This window comes from Xenopus tropicalis, chromosome 5, assembly GCF_000004195.4.
Source record: "Xenopus tropicalis strain Nigerian chromosome 5, UCB_Xtro_10.0, whole genome shotgun sequence".
Taxonomy (NCBI): Eukaryota; Metazoa; Chordata; class Amphibia; order Anura; family Pipidae; genus Xenopus; species Xenopus tropicalis.
In genome coordinates, this window is record NC_030681.2 from 59652112 (window position 1) to 59673303 (window position 21192).

The 21192-nt window shown below is 37.5% G+C and overlaps 1 protein-coding gene across 2 annotated transcripts in view; it reads right to left on the reverse strand.

Moving 5' to 3' along the window:
- The window catches only part of map3k4 (mitogen-activated protein kinase kinase kinase 4), a 297498-nt gene that overhangs the window by 51059 nt on the left and 225247 nt on the right, over nucleotides 1–21192 (reverse strand). For both annotated transcript variants that reach the window (XM_004914648.4, XM_002936262.5), the window contains exons 16-19: nucleotides 19346–19442; nucleotides 18029–18129; nucleotides 8114–8194; nucleotides 6417–6608 (exon numbers count right to left, since the gene is read on the reverse strand). In XM_004914648.4, the coding sequence (XP_004914705.1) occupies nucleotides 6417–6608; nucleotides 8114–8194; nucleotides 18029–18129; nucleotides 19346–19442 (471 nt within the window). The remainder of the gene's footprint in view (nucleotides 1–6416; nucleotides 6609–8113; nucleotides 8195–18028; nucleotides 18130–19345; nucleotides 19443–21192) is intronic.

Consider the following 21192-nt stretch of genomic DNA (forward strand, 5'->3'; position numbering starts at 1 on the left):
CCCTGCCCATAAGAATGGACACTTTTTGGATCTATTTTCCTACTTCAGCTATACTTTTCCCCAATGTCCTAATTCTAAATACATATATGCTATTGCATATATCAGTCTTTCCTTGCTTAAGTAATTCTCTGATCCTGATAATCTTGTCATTGATTATAATCAAATTCTTTTCTCTACTGACTCCAACCCTTACAAGCTCAGCACACTCAAGGTCACAACACATAAGGTTGTCCGATTTTGAACCACACAGCCTGGTTCTGGTTCAAAACTGCGTGCCCAGTTTCCCTAATTTGGAAAACTGGGCTGAGATTGAAGTGGCAATCGGTCCAATAACCACATTGTAGCCCCGTGACAGCACAGGCCCGCCATGATTTTATTGCCTGCTCAGTGATGTCACACCCCACCTCGCCCCCTTGCCTGGAGATAGCGGCCTCTAAAGGTGGCAACCCTAACAACACACACAGATTTTGAGGAGACTATATGTTTCTACTGTCATGCTTTATGTTGCTTTATTAAAGAACAATATTAAAGTACTATCATAAACAACAAATTCAATCCACAATTTCTATATTCAATACCATTATACAGCCCTCACCAACAGAATCATACAACTTTCTATATTACTCTAAGGACATCACGTCTACAGACACATTCTAAGCCCCCTCTTCCTCCATTGATTTATTTGATCTTTTAACTTCCTTTAAAGTCTACAAAATTCATCCCTGCTCACTTATTATTTTGACACTATGGTTCTCTACTCTGTATTGCTAAGCTTACTGTAGCTTTATTCAACTTATTAGGTTCTGAAATTTTTGTATCTGTAACTAAAATCCAATGCACAACAGGCCTCCAAAATCCTGTAAACTATTGTGTTTTATAATATTGCTATCTTTCTTTATACCCCATGCAGTTTGGCTGTTGACCTGCAAACTCTACTCAGACTGCCTTGTGTATAGTTACAGATATGAGTCAGGTTGCCAAAGCTAAATGCCTCCTTTCTATTCTAGTCCTTCTAGACAAGACCCATTATCTATATTTTTTTAGCACTGACCTTTCCATTCTTATGCAAATTATTTATTTTCTTAGTACTTCTAATCAAGCTGCATCCTGTTTTTCTTTCTATCTTTGTAACCAATCTTCATATCTATAATGTCTAATGGTAACAAAACTTTTTTTCATAAAAAATATTTGTGATTCAAATTCTATTTGCAAATCCAAGAGCCCACTGGCAGCAGAAACAAACGTAACTGGATCATTATTATACTAAAAACAATCCAGTCTCTATACCTTCTAGTCTATGAATATTTAATAAATCACAAATGAAAATGTGGATGGTCAATCTACCAACTTGATATTAAAATTAAATACTAAAAAATGTAAAACTTATTAATAACCTATTAAAAAAATTATTTAGAAAGAAAATTAATCAGTGGCAATTGAAATCCCCAGAAGTTCATAAACAGCTGATTTAAGTGGACAATTATTCAGCTTATTGTTCATTAAGTCCTCCTTTGACCAGTTAATATATGGAGACACTTATTTAAAAGAGAACACTGGGCATGCAAGCTCCCCTGTCACACTCAAACCACTTCTGTAAACTCAGGCAGCATAATGTCTCAAAGTTTGTCTCCAAATCAGTCTTTAAAATGGGTGCTCATATTTTTTCAGAGTGCCCTTCACGTGGGAATGCAATGCTTCAATTGGCAGTAACAGATTGGTAAGGGGAGCGAAGATTTGCACAGTCTGTTGGCAATACTTTTGCGAACTGGGCTAAAAGAGGACATTATTGCTGCATTTCACCTATAAGTCAAGACTTCACCAGGCATATGTGTACTCCTATACTTTTGCAGTAAATATCTTTATACGGGTATAGGACCCGTTATCCAGAATGCTCGGGACCAAGGGTATTCCAGATAAGGGGTCTTTCTGTAATTTGGATCTCCATACCTTAAGTCTACTAAAAAAAATCAATAAAACATTAATTCAACCCAATAGGATGGTTTTGCATCCAATAAGGATTATTCCTATCTAAGTTGGTATTAATTACAAGGTACTATTTTATTACTACAGAGAAAAAGGAAATCCGGTGCTGGTTCAAATTACTTTACCCAAAGGGGGTACAAAGTATTCAATTTAAATATGAGCCCCTGTTCTAGCAGAATTAATTTATTCTGAATATCACTCCCTTACCTGTAATACCATCTGTTGCTACAAACGGACTTCCCTCAAAACTACTACTGTGGCATTGACATAATGTTGGTATAAGCTTGTTAATTGTTTTACTGCATCCAACAGTATTTTAGTTTTGTCATGCCTGTTCCATTAATAACATTAACCAACATATTTAAGTTTTCAGGTACACTGGATTACATATATCACAAATTATATTCCAAGGCAAACTATCATATTCCAGAACTTTCATTAATAAACCCAAAGAATTTCTTACATAATTCTTCAGTGTCATCCCATATCATAATGATATTGATGTAGCGCCCCCATAATTTTATGTGGGGCAGGGCACAGATTCTTCCCAAACACCTCTTTCTATGATCTAACAAAAAGTCCTACAAATACAGTCATGGCCAAAATTGTTGGCACCCTAGAAATTTTTCCAGAAAATCAAGTATTTCTTACAGAAAAGTATTGCAGTAACACATGTTTTGCTATACACGTGTTTATTCCCTTTGTGTGTATTGAAACAGAACAAAAAAGGGAGGGGAAAAAAAGCAAATTGGACATAATGTCACACAAAACTCCAAAAATGGGCTGGACAAAATTATTGGCACCTTAATATTTGGTTGCACACCCTTTGGTAAAAATAACTGAAATCAGTCGCTTCCTATAACCATCAATAAGCTTCTTAACACCTCTCACTGGGTATTTTGGACCACTCTTCCTTTGCAAACTGCTCCAGGTCTCTCTTATTGGAAGGGCACCTTTTCCCAACAACAATTTTAAGATTTCTCCACAGATGTTCAATGGGATTTAGATCTGGACTCATTGCTGGCCACTTCAGAACTCTCCAGCGCTTTATTGCCATCTATTTCTGGGTGCTTATTGAAGTATGTTTGGGGTCATTGTCCTGCTGGAAGACCCAAGATCTCGGATGCAAACCCAGCTTTCTGACACTGGGCTTTGCAGTGCAACCCAAAATCCTTTGGTAATCCTCAGATTTCATGATGCCTTGCACACGTTCAAGGCATCCAGTGCCAGAGGCCATATTTCACTGTAGATACTGTGTTCTTTTCTTTGTAGGCCTCATTTCATTTTCGACAAACAGTAGAATGATCTGCTTTACCAAAGAGCTCTATCTTGGTCTCATCTGTCCACAAGGCGTCTTCCCAGAAGAATTGTGGCTTACTCAAGTACATTTTGGCAAACTGTAGTCTTACTTTTTTATGTCACAGTGTCAGCAGTGGGGTGATCCTGGGTCTCCTGCCATAGCGTTTCATTTCATTTAAATGTCGATGGATAGTTGGCGCTGACACTGATACTGCCTGTGCCTGCAGGACAGCTTGAATTTCTTTGGAACTTGTTTGGGGCTGCTTATTCACCATCTGGACTATCCTGCGTTGCAACCCTTACATCAATTTTTCTCTTCCGTCCATGCCCAGGAAGATTAGCTACAGTGCCATGGGTTGCAAACTTCTTGATAATGTTGTGCACTGTGGACAAAGGCAAATGTAGATCTCTGGAGATGGACTTGTAACCTTGAGATTGCGGATATTTTTCCACAATTTTGGTTCTCAAGTCCTCGGACAGTTCTCTTCTCCTCTTTCTGTTGTCCATGATTAGTGTGGCACACACAGACACACAATGCAAAGACTAAGTGAACTTCTCTCCTTTTTATCTGCTTTCAGGTGTGATTTTTATATTGCCCACACCTGATACTTGCCCCAGGTGAGTTTAAAGGAGCATCACATGTTTAAAACAATCTCATTTATCCACAATTTTGAAAGGGTGCCAATAATTTCGTCCAGCCCATTTTTGGAGTTTTGTGTGACATTATGTCCAATTTGCTTTTTTCCTCCCTTTTTTTGTTCTGTTCCAATACACACAAAGGAAATAAACATGTGTATAGCAAAACATGTGTTACTGCTACTACTACTACTACTTTTCTGTGAGAATTTCTGGGGTGCCAACAATTTTGGCCCTGACACTAACTAGTGTGAAGGGAGTATTCATCACTATTCCACATATCTGTTTAAAGAAAACGTTCTCAAATTCAAATTATATATACTCTTCTGAAGCTTGCACGCAGTGTGTTTTTTTTGTAAATGCATGTAGGTACTACATTTTTGCAAGCAAAGGCTCTAATTACCAAGCATGTACTAGCTATATATTTCACAGCTTTGTTCTACACCAGCAGACCACAACCCCCTTGCCACTATCCAAGCATATCTCTTAACTGTCACAATTGTAATGGGACAGTCCCTCTTAACAGCTCAGCCTCCTGAATTCTTAATGAAAAGTTCCTTATTTCCCTTTGATCTCCTGACTGAATACTAAAAATGATACAAACTTAATTAAAAAGTAGCTTTTTGGAGAGAGCTCAGAAATCTTAATAAGCTATACCTGCACTTAGATACATTGTTTCTCACAATTAAATAAGGGGCTTTAGGCAGAGAGCCCAGAAAGTTAACAAGCTACACCTGCACTAAGATAAACTAATAAGCTAAACAAGTCTCTCAGGGAAACCGAGACTTGCAGCTTAAGGGGCAATTTCACTTGCATTAGCAAAACTGTAATAATACATTAAACTACCCCAAAAATGTGTTCAAACTTTAAATAACCTGCCAAATGTAGTAAAATGGCAGTGATATTTGGGGGTGCGGTCACATAAAAAACACAAAAAACGTTTGTCCCTTTTTCAAATGTTGGGAGGTACGTCCAAGGCTGTCATGTTGCATTGTAGGACAGACCACAAAACACGTAGACACGACAAGACCACATGTCTTTTGTTTGGGATCCAACTTTTAGTCCCGTGTGCCAACCCAATTACTTAATACTGCAAAGACTTTGCAATCCTGGGACCCTCCATCACTGACATTAACCCTCCTGCACACATAAAAGGTAAGTGGCCCTTGTTTAAACACAAATACATGCATTTACACACAAAACACACACATTTTACTAGAGATGGCTTTTTTGCATTTCTGTTTTATCTTATTTTGCAGACATTTACACACTCACACAACTTTTAGAAGTGTACACACATGCATACATATATATTTTTAATTTTAGCACTTTGTCTTTAATTTTTCCCTAAAAATTGTTTATTTCATAGTGTGATTATTGGATCAGGTATTCTAACCCTAACCATGATGTTGGATCAATTATTTTGTTATAAGCATAGTTTGGAATAGAGAGATATTTTACTTATTTTATATTTGACAGAATGTGTACATAACAAAAATATATGGTCTTCATACTGATAGAGGGTCTTAATTTGAACATAATTCGAATGCTTCTGGCTTGGATTGCAAAAAGTGAATTTGCAGATGTGTGGTTTTTAGGGGGTCGGCATACTTTCTTGCAGCTTTTACCACGCAAAAGTTTGTTTTTTAAGTAATTAAAATGTAATAATGTATACTTTCCAAAAAGATATAACTTTCTTGGGTATACAACATTTTTAATGGTACTCCACATAAAATGCAGTAATTGTGTTGATTTTGATAGATCATACAGAGTATTTTCATTCTTGGGTGCTTACATGCCACGTACTTAGGTAAACCTATGCAAAGTGGGCATCAAACTGTGCAGCTAACCCCATAGTTTTCATATTCATGATGTTCTATCTTGGTACATAATGACTTGGGAGATAAGTAGATTCAAAGTGGAAGCTTTGAGATGGTTTTCAGAAAGTTCATCAAATCTGCCATATTAAAGGACATTTAAACCCCACACACAAAAATGTAATCAGTGAACAGCCTCTTTGAAATCTTTCAGTATCTGCCACACTGGTTGTCCAGAGGTTACTGGTAAGGCTGCAACATAATAGTTTATTTGGACTAGCAACGTTTTTTTTTTTTAGCAAACTTAAGTTATGGAGATCCAAATTACAGAAAGATCCCTTATCCAGAAAACCCCAGGTCCCAAGCATTCTCGATAAATGGTCCCATACCGGTACTCAGTATATTGAGTACTGGCAAAAACCCATTCATAAATCTCAAAAATATCTAGAAGTAAAAAAAAATAAATAGTCTGACAGCAAAAGATTGAATTATCAAGGGAGAACTTGAACAACAAGCTGCATAATTATCTCCATAAATATATAATTATATTATATTATATTTCTGGGGATTTTATTTCAGAGATAATTTGGGGTTCTAACAAATCCAACAGTTCAGCACAACTATTTTCACTAGTGTTAAAATGTAAACTTTGCCTTATTTGAGCATGCCGTTGAACCTTACCAATTTTGTTTCCTCTCTGCCATTTGAAAGTCACTTTTCTAAGACCAACATGCATTACATTGTCATAGGATTTTGGGGTATCACAGACTTGGCCGACAATATTTTTATTTCTCATTTGCCGGTAGCGCTCATCCTCAAACTGTTTGACCGACTCCTGTATAGCATTCATAGGCCGGTGTCTTGCAGCTATGTCTGTAAGAAAAATTTAGATTTTTTTGTATATAAGTGGGCCATTATACATTAAAAATATGCTAGAATAGTTTGAGAAGATAATTGCCCATACATGAGCATATTTAAGATCTGTTTGACCTATATTCGGGAGAAGATCACACAGATTTTGACTGGCAATGGTTTAAAAATCCTGTCGGAGCGATTACCGCATTGGTAAGTTGGCTCCGATGGCCTGCATACCATTTATTAGGGTGGGCATATTGGGGAAAGATTCACTTGTTTGGTGACCACACCAAACGAGAAAATCTTTACTTAAAAGCCAGCTTAAGTTAGTCAACTAACTAGAAAGCTATTCCCCATAAAGATTAAGAATATGGTACTGCAAACACCATAAACTGGTTACTAAAATTCTACAATAACTACCAAATTATGATCATATTTTTTTATTCCTCCTATTTTGACGTTTCCATCCTGAACCCAATCCACTGTCTTGGTACATCTAAAAGAGTATTATATTACTTTTGTCTATAAGTGTATACATTAACGCTGGCATAAATTTGAGCTTTATGGTCTCATCTTGCAGGGTGCTAAAGGAAAAAACAAACTTTGTAAGGATTAAAGACTTAATTGTTGGTTGTAGGTTTTGCATGCAAAAAATAAAATACAATACAAATAAATACTTCATCTAATTCTAGACTTCTGTTTCAAAAGCAACATTTTTTACAATGAACAAACATGATGTAAACAGCAGCTAACACAATAATAATTATTGTTAGAATGTTAGCAATTATTAATTGTCCTTTAAGGTTTATAACATACCATGATTCAAAATTATAAGTTAGTAATAAGATTTAGGGCAGTGGTTCTCAACCTAATGCTGCGATACTTTAATACAGTTCCTCATGTTGTGGTGACCCCAAAGATAAAATTATTCCTAAGACCACCGAAAATATGTGTTTCCCGAAGGTCTTAGGCGATCCCTGTGAAAGGGTCGTTCGACCCCAAAAGGGGTCCCGACCCACAGGTGGAGAACCACTGACTTAGGGGGCCATTTACTAATGCTCTGATTTTTTTTTCAATTTGGATTTTTAGTGCTAAATGGTTCAGAAAAGAAAAAGTTGCAACTGTTTTAATTTTTTTTATGCATCTAAATGGCTAAAAATCTGAATCCGCCAGCTAAAATTTGAAAAGTGTGTGTATAAGTTAATGGCAGATGTCCTTTCCCTGTCCTGGAACATCCTTCTTTTGCTTTGAAACTTTAGAAGTTTCGGGTTTTTGTGCAAAAATTTAAAATAGTCATGATTTTCACATGACTTTTCTCATGTGGTTTCAGTTCAGACTTTTTAGAAAATTTAAGATATCTGTGGAAAACAGTTTATTTGAATTTTCAAAAATAAAAAATTAGAAATTTAGTAAATGTGCCCCTTAATGTTCATTAAATGTAATGGAAATGGCAACATGATAATGCACTACTGTATTAAATTTCCCAAATACTCCAATAAAGTATGCTGCCTCAATTGCATTACCTCGAGTTTGACTGATAAATGTCTGAAGCTCCCAGCTTCGCCGAGTTGACCCCCACAACTCCCCTTTTGGATAGGACGGCTCTTAATAAAACATATGGAACATTTTCAGTTAAACAGAATGCACACATTTTATATTATAAAGGGAAAATAAAATCAAACAATGTTTAGGCTAGAAGTCTATGAAGATTTTCATTCATCCAGGTCATGGTATATCTAGTATAAATAAATTTAAAGCAACTGGACTTGTTTGGTAATCATTGAAGACGTTTCACTACTCATCCGAGCAGCTTCTTCAGTTCAACTGACTGGTATGGGAAGTCCTCAGCATATATACTCTTCCACTAATCCAATCACAATGGCACTATGTAACTCTTCAGAAAGGTGACATCTGAAACTCACAGAGGTGTGAATGCTGTGGAGTTACTTTGAAAGGATTACCAAAGTATCATGCAACTCTTCAAACAGCTGTTACTTGTTAGAGTTGCATGAATGGATGTGTGAAGAGGTCTGAAACTGCCGGGGTACAGATGTTAGAACAGCATTGTATGTAGCAGACAGATGGTGTCGAAGTCCCCCGCCTCTGTTAAGGGATGGTTTCTCCACTTTAGGCTAGAACCTTATGTTCTTGGCATACTCTATTCAAAGTGACATGATAGCTTTATGGCAGTAAGGATCCATGTAAATACTTGACACTTATTTCCTGTGCACAGTAAATAAGGCAGAACTGAATTCTGTACTTTATACTTGATCAAACATGTCCCTTTGCTCTTGCTCAGGCTTGTTTTTCCTAACGAGACTATAACAAACGGGGGTGTGTGTAAAAGAATGCCCATACCAAACCCATTTAATACCCAAAATGACATGGACAAATTCAGGAGTCAGAGCAAAAGTAAAATGTCTGTACTGCTGCATCACTTGTGCCTAGTGACAAACTGACTTGCAATGGAAGTGCACTGCAAAATGCTACAGTGGTACTAAAAAATGGTACATTGTAGGTAAATACATGGCGTATTGCATACTTTTGGCACTTCTCTGTGTCTTCTCACAATTACTAAGGCCCAATTATGCCCCACCTCTTCTGCTTAGGTATAATATATCTTTACATAGTTACATAGGGTTGAAAAAAGACCATAGTACATCAAGTTCAACCCATCCAAGTAAACCCAGAACACACAACCTATACTTACCAATCTATACACTCGCATACATAAACTAAATATACAACCATTAATACTAACTGTAGATATTAGTATCACAATAGCCTTGGATATTCTGCTTGTTCAAAAACTTATCCAGGCCCCTCTTAAAGGCATTAACAGAATCTGCCATTACCACATCACTAGGCATTCCCCAGCCTCACTGCCCTCACCTTGAAAAACCACTTACGCTGCTTCAAATGGAAGCTCAGTTCCTCTAATCTAAAGGGATGGCCTCTGGTGCGTTGATCGTTTTTATGGGAAAAAAGAACACCCCCTATCTGTCCATATTCCCCTCTAATGTTACTTGTACAGAGTAATCATGTCCCCTCGCAAGCGCTTCTTTTCCAGAGAAAACAACCCCAACCTCGAAAGTCTAACTTCATATCTTAAATCTTCCATCCCCTTAACCAGTTTAGTTGCAAGCCTCTGCACTCTCTCCTGCTCATTAATATCCTTCTTAAGGACTGGAGCCCAAAACTGCGCCGCCTACTCAAGGTGAGGCCTTACCAGGGACATATAAAGAGGCAAAATTATGTTCTCATCCCTTGAGTCAATGCCCTTTTTTATCCAAGACAGCACTTTATTTGCTTTAGTAGCCACAGAATGACACTGCCTGGAATTAGACAACTTTGTTATCTACAAAAACCCCTAGATCTTCCTCCATTGAGGATACCCCCAACAAACTACCATTCAGGAGATAGTTTGCGTTTATATTATTTCTACCAAAGTGCATAACTTTGCACTTGTCAACATTGAACCTCATTTGCCAGTTTGCAGCCCAGTTTTCCAATTTTGTCAAATCGCTCTGCAAAGTGGCAGCATCCTGCATGGAACTTATAGTTTTGCACAATTTAGTTTCATCAGCAAAAATAGAAACAGTACTCTCTATGCCCTCCTCCAGGTCATTAATAAACAAGTTAAAAAGTAAAGGACCAAGGACTGACCCCTGCGGTACTCCACTAACCACACTGGTCCAATTAGAAAATGTTCCTAAGCCTTGAGCTGTTCTGGGTTGCTGTCAATTAGCTAAACTTGCTGACACACATTTCTGTGTATTGTAACTTAATTTAGGCTAGAATCAGTGTTCAAAGGAGAAGGTAAGGTAAAAAGGTAATCGCTTACCATATACCCTGGGCTGGTGTTCCTGTTAGCAGAAACCCGCACCAGCCAGGGTAGCTGCGAGATAGCAATACTCTTCCATCTATCTTCATTCTTCCGTATCCTGGGGGGCCAGCACACGTGCAGTAGGGTGAAAATGCTGACTTTCTAGTTAAAGTTGAGCTTTTCACTCTACTGCGCATGCTCAAGCATTGTGTCAAGAGAAGAAGGAAGAGGGCTGCTCCCTTGCAGCTACCCCTTGCTGGTGCTACTGTTAGTAGAAAATCGCATAAGGTAAATAATTACAAACATAGGGGGTTGCCTAACATTTTGGACCCCCCCCCCCCAGTGATTTTACTTTTCCTTCTTGTCTGGATGTGTCAATGTTTGTTGACTGAGCTTCACATCTGAACCAAATACAAACCAGATTTGCACCATGTGGACATTAGTGGGGTTTTACTTCAAATCTGCAGGTTGCCACAGCATAGTTTCCATTGGACATTTTCAAGTCAATTTCACTGGGGGGTGGGCAAAATGTTAGGAACCCCCATAGAAAAACAGTTTTCTGTGGAAAAAGAACTCTCAAAACACCTATCTAGCATTTTTACTAGAAGCTTACCTATCTAACGTTGTCCGAGACATCCCTTATGCAGCTATTTAGCACTAAAAATCTGGGCCTCCAAATATGTCCCCGGTAGCTTCCCATGTTCTTTTCTACTAATTAACTGCAAATGCTTTGTGCTGCTTTCAAGTTACTGAGCTTAGGGACTGATACACAATATAATGTATATGCAGAATATAAATGTCATGTTTCAAGGCTGATTAAATGATTTAGATTAGTAGTACATGGTAGCTCCAAAACCATCACAATTATCATTGGAATTTAATAACCAGTCCTGTAGCATCAGTTTATATTACAGGAAAACCTTATTTTCATAATAATCTGGGTTTAACCCCTTAATTTAGCTTCTCAGCAGCTGGCCAGAGTACTGCACGTGCAATGTTACTGACACGTCTAACAAAATCCAAGATGGGGAGCTCCTGTGATAACTTTAAAGACCTGGAACATAGAGATGCTGAACTTAAAGGAAATGTAACACTAACATTTTTTAAGTAAAAAATCTATTCTACCCTGCTCCAATAATTGCCCTATTCTGCAAACCATTTAGTATTTTGAATGCTTTATTAGGAAATACCTGCTAAAACTTGGCTTCCGGTCATTTGAAGTAAGTAGATACGGTGAAGGAAGGAGCAGCATCCATTATGTGATGATTGATTGATCAAGCCTAGCCTTCCTTCTGTATAGGAAAGAGTCAGGCTAGGCTCGATCAATCGATCCTCGTATAGTGGATGCTGCTCCTTCCTTCGCAGTATCGCCTTACTTCAAATGACCGGAAGACAAGTTTTAGCAGGTATTTCCTAATAAAGCATTCAAAATACTAAGTGGTTTGCAGGATAGGGCAATTATTGGTGCAGAGTAGAATAGATTTTTTACTTAAAAATTTTTAGTGTTACTTTTCCTTTAAGGCTGGTGCAAAAAGTTCAGTATGTTAAATTTCTAGCCATAAGTATTTTTAGGGTTTAGTTTTTCTTTAAGGTACGCAGAAGTCAGAGCATCAATTTGAGTGTTCTTCCATGGGCCAGTGCAGTTATCTCTTAATAGGAACACAAGCTCAAGGAAAAACTCAGGGACATATATCACTGGGGGTATCCTAACATTTTAGAACCCCCGAGTAAATTAGATTTTGCATGTGATATTAATGCACACAGAAACCAATGCATGTATGCCAATTCACAAAAGACAATTTTGCATATATGTAACAAAGTAGCATGGAAGATGAGGTGAAAAATTAGACATCCATCAGGTTGAACCTGTTTGCAGAAGTATAAATGTATAAAATTTGCTGGTTGATACAGAAGGGGCAATCAGAAAAGGTGGCCTTGCTAAAGCTAAAGTAAGTTCTCTAAGTACCCGATGTGTATTTGACCTGGCATTGGGTCCATATTCACATTTATTTTATTTTTATTGACACCATATCCTGTGTCAGCCACTGACAACTTTTTTAGCTGAGCCATAAGCACTTTTAAAAAATTGGTCCTACGTAATTATAATTGTATACATTGAGGAAAAGAACCAATTAACCTTTATACTGCCAACGACGTATGGGATACGTCATGGCAGTAAAAGGGCTTAAATGCCAACGACGTGTCCCATACGTCGTCGGCATTTAAAGTCTTCTCTCTGCAGCGGCGGCATGTGCGATGACAGCCCCCCTGGGCAACGAGCCAGGGGGGCTGTCATGAGGGTCCTGCGACACACACTTACAGCACACATTTTTTTTCATTTTTCACACTTTTATACACTTATTTACACTCATATACACACTTACACACTGTCACACAACTTTTACACATGTACACACATGTATACACAAACACTTTGTTTTTTTGTTTTCTTTTTCATTTTACCACTTTGTTTTTAGTTTCTTTTACCTAAAAACTGTTTATTTTGACAGCGTGACTATTGGATCAGATATTCTGACCACTAATTACACTGTCATGTGACTTATTTTTTTTGTTTCACTGATTTGCACAATTTTTGTGGTTTTATCGCATTTTATCCCTGTATAAGTATTCCTAATCTGTTTTTAGCGTAGCTTTGCCAGGTGTAACTTTGGTGTACAAAAATAACTTTACCTATTTTGAATTCATCAGAATGTGTAAAAAAATATATGGTTTTCTGGGGGTCTCTGTATAGTTGGGGGGGTTACTGCACATAATACGCTGACAGGGGCTCTGTGTGCAAAAGCTGAGCTGGCAGGCGAGAAATCCATATGCGCTATTTTAATTTTGGGTTCAGTACATACCACAGACTTTGGTATATATATGCATATTGGGCATCAAACTGTTCAGTAGACCTTAGGTGTTCCTATTTGGGGTGACTTGCCTTTGTACGCAAGAAATTGTGTGAGATAAATGCGGCAAATTGCAACATTTTTAGGCGATTTTCTGAAATGTCATAAAAACCAATAAATTTAGGAAAACTTTGCAGATTGGTACTTTGGTGTAGAAAGGACTCTTTACCCTTGTTGGATTTGTCAGAATGTGTACTTTCCTAAAATATATGGTTTTGTGGGGGTCTCTGTATAGTTAGGGGAAGTTTCGGCACATAATACACTGACAGGGGGCTCTGTGTGCAAAAGCTGAGTTGGCAGGCGAGAAATCCATATGCGCTATTTTCATTTTGGGGTCAGTACATACCGCAGACTTTGGTATATCTATGCATATTGGGCATCAAACTGTTCAGTAGACCTTAGGTGTTCCTATTTGGGGTGACTTGCCTTTATCTGATCTTTATCAAGAAATTGTGAGAGATAAATGCGGCAAATTGCAACATTTTTATGCGATTTTCAAAATGTCATATAAATCTGCAAACTTAGGAAAGCTTTACAGCTTGGTACTTTGGAGCAAAAAGAAATGTTTACCCATAATAGATTCGGGGGGATGTGTACTTTCCAAAAATATATGGCTTTCTAGGGTGAGTGTATTTTTTTTGTAGCATTTTCCCACATAAAGGATGTAAATGTGTTGATTTTGCAGGAGCTGAAATGATACATCATATGGGGGTAAACCTATACATATTGGGCATCAAACTGTTCAGTAGACACCTGGCGTTCATATTTAGGGTGTTTTATTTGGTTACTTTATGACCTGTAAGAGATAAGATACTATAGACTGGAAGCTTTGAAGCAATTTTTTAAAAAAATCCCAAATTTTGATAAAAACCAGTAACTTTAGGAAAGCATTGCGACTTGATAGTTTGGAGTAGACAGACAGTTCTACCTATTCTGTATTCCCCAGAATCTGTTCTTTCCAAAAATGTAAACCTTCTGTTAGTGGAATTTTTGTCCTTGAAATCTAAAGTATGCAGCTTTCTGGAGCAGTGCTTTGGAAATTTGGTAGTGTACTGCTGGGAGTTTTTGACCTATACAAGTGACAAATCTCCATAAAACTAAATATATTTGGTATTGGCACGTTCAGGAGACATGGGACTTTCCAAATCAGTTGTATATTCGTGCATAAAATAATTTTTGTTTCTAGTATGTGTGTTTATATTATGGAACATTTGATTTTTTTTGCATTTTTAGACATTTAGAAGCCTATATCTTGTTACAGAATTGGAATTACACAAAAATTCTACCGTATTTTGAAAGCTTAGGTTGTTCTGAAAAAAACGATATATTGTTTTCCTGGGTAAACTAAAAGTCCCCCCGAGGAAAGGCCCCTAAAGTGAAACAGTGCAAAATGTTCAAAAACTGTCTGGCAATACAAGTTCCGCTTTGACCAAAACGGCTGGCAGTAAAAGTGTTAAAGCACATTTGCTCAACCAAAATTTCTAAATTTTTTTAACTGAGCCATGCTCTCATACTCCTATACTACCTAAAACTTTTAGGACAAGTCTTTGAGAGGGATGCAATGAGTTCCTCATTTTCTTTTTGTGTTTCTAATTGCTGCTTTATAAGAAATGTGTTTTTTATAGGTTCTAAAAGAAGTGTATTCTCTATATGTATTATCAGAAAATTATAACAAGGAGACAGATATCACAAATATTGTATTGTAAGACACCACTAGTTTTTTTGCATCCATGCAGCATTCATTTTGTATGTGTCTTAATTTTATGAGGTTAATATATTTTATGGGTATATAATTACAAAGGCATAGTGTGGAAGCCCGATGTTAGATTAACCGTGAAACCTCACTTAGGATTCTGCTTAGGGTTATTTAAAGGAAAGCTGTGTCAATGTTTGCTTTACAGGTTTTGTTTTAATTGCAAGAGGTGTGACTCTAAAGATCCGAGGAGAATTGGAGACCCATAAAATATAGTGACTCGATTACTATAGATTTGTGAATAAAGACATGGAGGTATATCTCATTGCTAACCTAGAAGATACATATTTGTGTTTAAACAAATTCAATCAACAAATGAAAATACATTATAGCACAGACCGTCCCAATGAGAAGCAATGGAATTCTTTTAAGCCTATAGTTGTCAGATACAAGTTACTTGAAATTGACGATTTGTTCAAATTCCTATAAAATATTTGTGCTAGATAGCTGATAGCCTCTCACTTTGGATACAGCAGGGAAAATAAGTACTAAACACATCAACATTTTTGTCAGTAAATAATGCTGAAAAACAGCCCCACACCATGATGTTCCCACCTCCAAACTTCACAGTTGGTATGGTGTTTTTATGCAGTGTGTGCAATGACATCCAAAGACTATGTTCTCCCAGAATGTCATTGGCTTGTCGAAATATTGTGCAGTAAACTTTAAACAAGCTTCAACATACTTTTTCTTCAACAGTGGAGTCTTGCGAGCTGAGCATGCATAGAGGCCATGTCGGTTGAGTGCATTGCTTATTGTTTTCTTTGAAACAACTGTACCTGCTAATTCAAAGCCTTCCTGAAGCTCTCAGCAAGTGATCCTTGGCTCTTGGACAACTCTCCTGATTATTCTTTTGACACCCCCCAACGGTGTTCATTGGAACATTCAGAAGCTTAGAAATACCTACCTTAGAAATACCAATGCCATCAGTATGTTTTGTAATAATAAAGTTGCGAAGGTCTCGAGAGAGCTCTTTGCTTTTACCAATCATGAGATGCTTTCTGTGTGATATTTTGGTAATGAGAAAACTTTTTATAAGCCCATCAGTTAGGACTAAACCAGCTGAAATTAATTTGCACTGATAGGGAGCAGGATTGCTTTCTAAATACTGTGGGTCATTTATAAAATTCGCACAGCACAGAATAATTCACACAGTGAACATATTTGCCATGCCCATGCTTATAAAGCTGGACAAGACTGGTGAATTAATGGGCAAACATAATTGCAAAATTTGTATTCCCAGTGCAAATGTCCTTAAGGGTGAAGACACACTGGGCTACTAGTAGCAGCTACTTTTTCAAGGCTACTTAACTCCAGAAAATACCTTGCCATAGACAATTCTGAGAATTGTCTCAGCTAAAAAACACGTAGAGACAATTATCAGTAAATGATCAGCATTGTCTTGTAGCTACTACTAGTAGCCCCATGTGTCTTCACCCTAAAGGAAAACTATACCCCCAGAATGAATACTTAACCAACAGAGTTTAAATCTCGCCAATCTGGAATATATATCAGTAAATTTTGCCCTTTTACACCATTTAGTAATGGGCTGTGTGCTTCCTTTAGATATCACATGATCAGAAGTAATGCAGCTTTAACTGTAACAGGAGTAGTGTGGAAGCAAAAGGCAGAACTCTGTCCATTAATTGGCTGATGTGGCCTAGCATGTACCGTATGTGTGTCTTGGCTTGTTTGTGTGCTCTGTGAATCCTATGATCCCAGGGACGGCCCTTAATTCTGGTAATTAATGGCAATTTTCTTTAGGATTTTATTTAGGATTACCCAATGGCATACACTACTAACACAGTATATTTTTATGAAAATGATTTAGTTACATAAGAGCTTGTTTATGTAATATATTTTTATTGAGACCTATATTGTTTGGGGGTATAGTTTTCCTTTAAAGCTTTTTAAATAAGGCTGATTTCGCAAATTGAGTATTTATATTCGCAAAGAGAAAATCTGTGCTATATTCGCACATAATAATCGTGTACAGAGGGCATTGCTCATGCAAATCACAATCTTATTTGTGATACTGTGAGCAATTCAAAAAAAAAAGGAAAGGAGCACATCAGTGCAAAATTTAAGTGTTTAGGGAAAAACATGCGCAAACAACCATTTGCGAAAAAAATAAGCGCTGCATAAACTTTAGAAATGATCCCCCTATGACAGATTTCATTAAGTTTCTTGGCTTTCCATGCCTTGTCGCATCTCTTTCTTTTCTCCTGAGCGCGCGTGCAACACAAGTGCAACGCATCAAGGGAGGGACACCGGAGCCAGGAAAGCGGCGACAGGGATCGGCTCTGGGCCGCCCAGTCCGACCCTGCATGTGTTCAATACTTACTCCCTGTGTCATTCCACTTTACTTACACATAACTTAATTTATGGACTTATTTGTTTGTACACCAACATCTGGTGTAAATTTCATGTCAATAGCCCCATTTACGGAGAAAAATGTTGACTTATTTTTCCTGCTGTATGTGTACGTATTTATATTATAGACTTAAAGTTTTAAATGGATGAACTTGCATAAGTATATCCTGCTTTATTATTAGATTAGTAACTTATTAAAGATAGCCTCTTTACTCATATTCATTACTAGGTAGATTTATTAGGAAGAATTTGTTAATGTCTTTCAATTATCCATAAGCTTAGCTACACACTTTACAACACTCAGTGGGGGGAGACTTAGGCACAAAGGGGCAATCCAAATTTTTCTTACAAATACATCAATATGTTTTAAATTAGGATATTTAATGCTTAGTTTACAAAACAGAATAATTGCAATTTACTTCAGCACGGTGTGGTAAGACAATTTTTTGTTGTGTTCTGTTGTGGAAAAGTAAGTCTGCAAGTGTATAACTACACTGGGGCTATTTGCAAAACCCATTACTGGCTATCTCTACTCTGATATGCAATGTCACATTAAAGTTTCATATATAATATATACCTTCCCTGTCCTCTGTTGGACTAGAGTGACGACTGAGGGATCTGAACTGTAACTCTGAAGCTACGGAGGCCAAACGATCATTTTCGGGAACACTGGAACCCCTAATATAAAAGAGAGTAAAGAATGTCAGTATATCAAATTCAGTTATTCTGACTTAAAGTACAAAGTTATAGTGTCGCAATTATCAAAATATCTGTTTGTAAAAAAAAACCCTAAATGCAACAAAACGTTCTACGCTGTACCCTCAAAAAAACCAGACCAGTGTCGCATAGTGTGTATCCGATTCCTAGGGGCCTCTTTATTATGATGTGTAAAAAGTGCAGACAAAATTAACCACACATTTCCAGGCTTCGCTGCATGTTTTTACACTTTTTTCTTCTGCTGGAACTTACGTAAAATAAAGATGACAAAAATCTGGTGTTCGGATGGTGAAATTTACCATTTATTTTACACAGAGACCACTGCCAACCTTGAAGATGTAGGTTGACTCAAGCCTTTCACAGAGCAGCTGTTACAATGAGTTGCTTGGGGCTGAGAAGATGATAGCCAACTTTCACTGTTGTAAAACCCTGGCACTAATGGAGAGGTATAAAACTATGCAATACAGATTGCATCAGCCCTGACCATAATAAAAAAAGGATTTTTTTTGTGGTAACCTGATCATGTTTACTGGCTAACTGATACATTTAAGAATCCAAGTTTCAAGAAAAACAAAATTAAAAAGTATATCTCTTGTACATCTTGTATGTTGTGTTCCTTTTTTTCCTTAGTACAGCATAATAAGCATGTTACACTTCAGTGAAATATTTTAGTAACTTCAATTGCATGGGGTATTTTTTTTTATTGTTTAAAAAACATAGCAACAACAACAGGACAACTAACCACTAATAAGGTGGATGTTCTGATGGTGTGGGGCATTTGGTGGTTGCTGTAGGCACATATATCTTCAAAAACTTTCCCACAAACTTGGAAAAATTGGGGTGGTGCAATTTAACAAGCCTACTTGTAAGTGTCTATACTTGACTAGATATCTTATGCTTTTTTAAGATCAGCACCCATCTGTGAGATTTATTTCTCTAGGTAGAAGCTGCAGAATTCTATCACCAACAGCATTCTTTATCAGTACTGATCATGATGTCCTATTATAAACTATATTCCCCCTTTTTTACTTATTTGCTCAATAAATAAAAACAAAACCTGCAAACCCCCTAGCACAAACTTAACAGCAGGGCTGCGTTAACGCATCTTTGCGGCAATGTGCTTAATTTTCTATGGCTGATCTCTGCTTGAGCAAAGCCTGCATCAAAAGGCTTATACCTGAAGCCTTCAGGAGTTGGAGTGATCAGATTTGGATTTGGTGGGTCACTGTGGCATCGAGGCACCTTCACGGGACGGGGGCTGTTTCGATGAGTAGCTAATTAATGAGAGGAAAGTCATTAGGAAATGTCATATGAAAATGAATATACAGTATGTATAAGGAGTACAACAGAATCTGGGTCTTGATGATATAAATGGCATCTTAATCAGTGAATGTAACCTTGTGGTGCTTGTTTACCAGTGCAGTTACACATAACAACAAGCCAACTGAACTACATACAGGAAAAAAAACAAAGACTGGTTACTGTAAGTAACTGCACTGATATAAATTTGTACCTACTTTAGTAAACATTATATGGAGCTAAACAGAGATGGCAGAATTCCATTGTACCCTTCATGATAGCTAGTGCCTCTACAATCAGTTCTGATGAGAAGAGAGGAGGAGATGTGGCTCCCCTCACTTTACCTGTCAATGCATCATGCAGCAACAATATTAAGAATCAGGCTGATTGATTTTTTAGACCACAGAATAGTCTGAGACTGATACCCCAAGGTGACATGCATACCTAGATGCCTGGGCAGTATAGCTGAAACCATTTGAATTTCCTTAACAAACTGGCCAGTTACATAGCTTCATTTTCAGTTTGTAGTTTAAAGGAGAACTTAACCTCCCTTGGTACAAAAGCCCCTCGATTCCCTCCATCGGCCCCCTTCACCTCTCCCTTCTTGCATAGCCTATTACATTGAAAAGTGGCCCTATTTAAAAACCTGAGCTAAAAAAGCAGAGCAGTGCAGCAGAGTACCTAGGCACCATCTTCTGTCCATTAGAAAATGCTTCGGGACATGGACCCTGCATGAGCATGCACAGTTGAAGCTAATTTCCGACTAGCCCCAACTACACATGAATCTGTATCAGCAGTGAGACAGGAAGCATTTTCTAATGGACAGAAGATGGCACCTAGGTACAACTGCTGTGCTGCTCTGCTTTTTTAGCTCAGCTAGCAACCAGAAAGCTGCTAAAATTCAAACTGGAAAGCTGCTGAAAAAAAGTTAAATAACTAATAAAACACAAAAATGAAAACCAATAGGCAATTGTCTCAGACTATCAATGTGTACATTATTTTAACAGTTAATTTAAAGGTGAACTACCCCCTTAAAAGTGAACTAAACTCCAAACTTGCCATTTTTAAGTGTTGGGCCTCTCCACGCCCCATATGCATCACTGCTACTGGGTAAAACTACATGTGCCACACCAGATCTCCAAATGCAGAGCTGTGATCTAAGGTTTTCAGCCACCATGGCAAATCCAGTGTTAGAATCTTTTGCATGTGTATTGAAAACTTTTCTGGCCTTGGATTTTGTTTCATACAAGACGAGTTTGTTTAGCCTTTTTACTCTAAATGACATGTACCTTAAAAATCTCTTTTTATCTACTGATAAGACGACCTTTAAGCAGCCAATTCCTAATTTTAGAACCTGGAGTTTATTTGCTGCAACAGCAGGTGTGGAGCTACTTGATGTGCGACATTTGCTCATATACAGGTGTCTAAGCCATGCTATAGGAAAAGACTACAAATGCAGAATTATATAAATCGCAACACAACCTTTGTGGTTGTGTTACTAACATGTTTCAATTTTAATAATCAGTATGTTGGCTGCACCTCACAAACAAGATATTGCCTAACGGCCAGTGGCCAAACATTGGGCTGAAGCAAAACATGACGCTTCTTCATTTCGTTGCATGCCTATAGAACAAATAGAGATACATCCAAGGGGTGGTGACAGTGGCAAGAGACTTCTGAGAAGGGAGGCTTTCTGGATAAACGAGTTGTGTAAATCCACAAGGC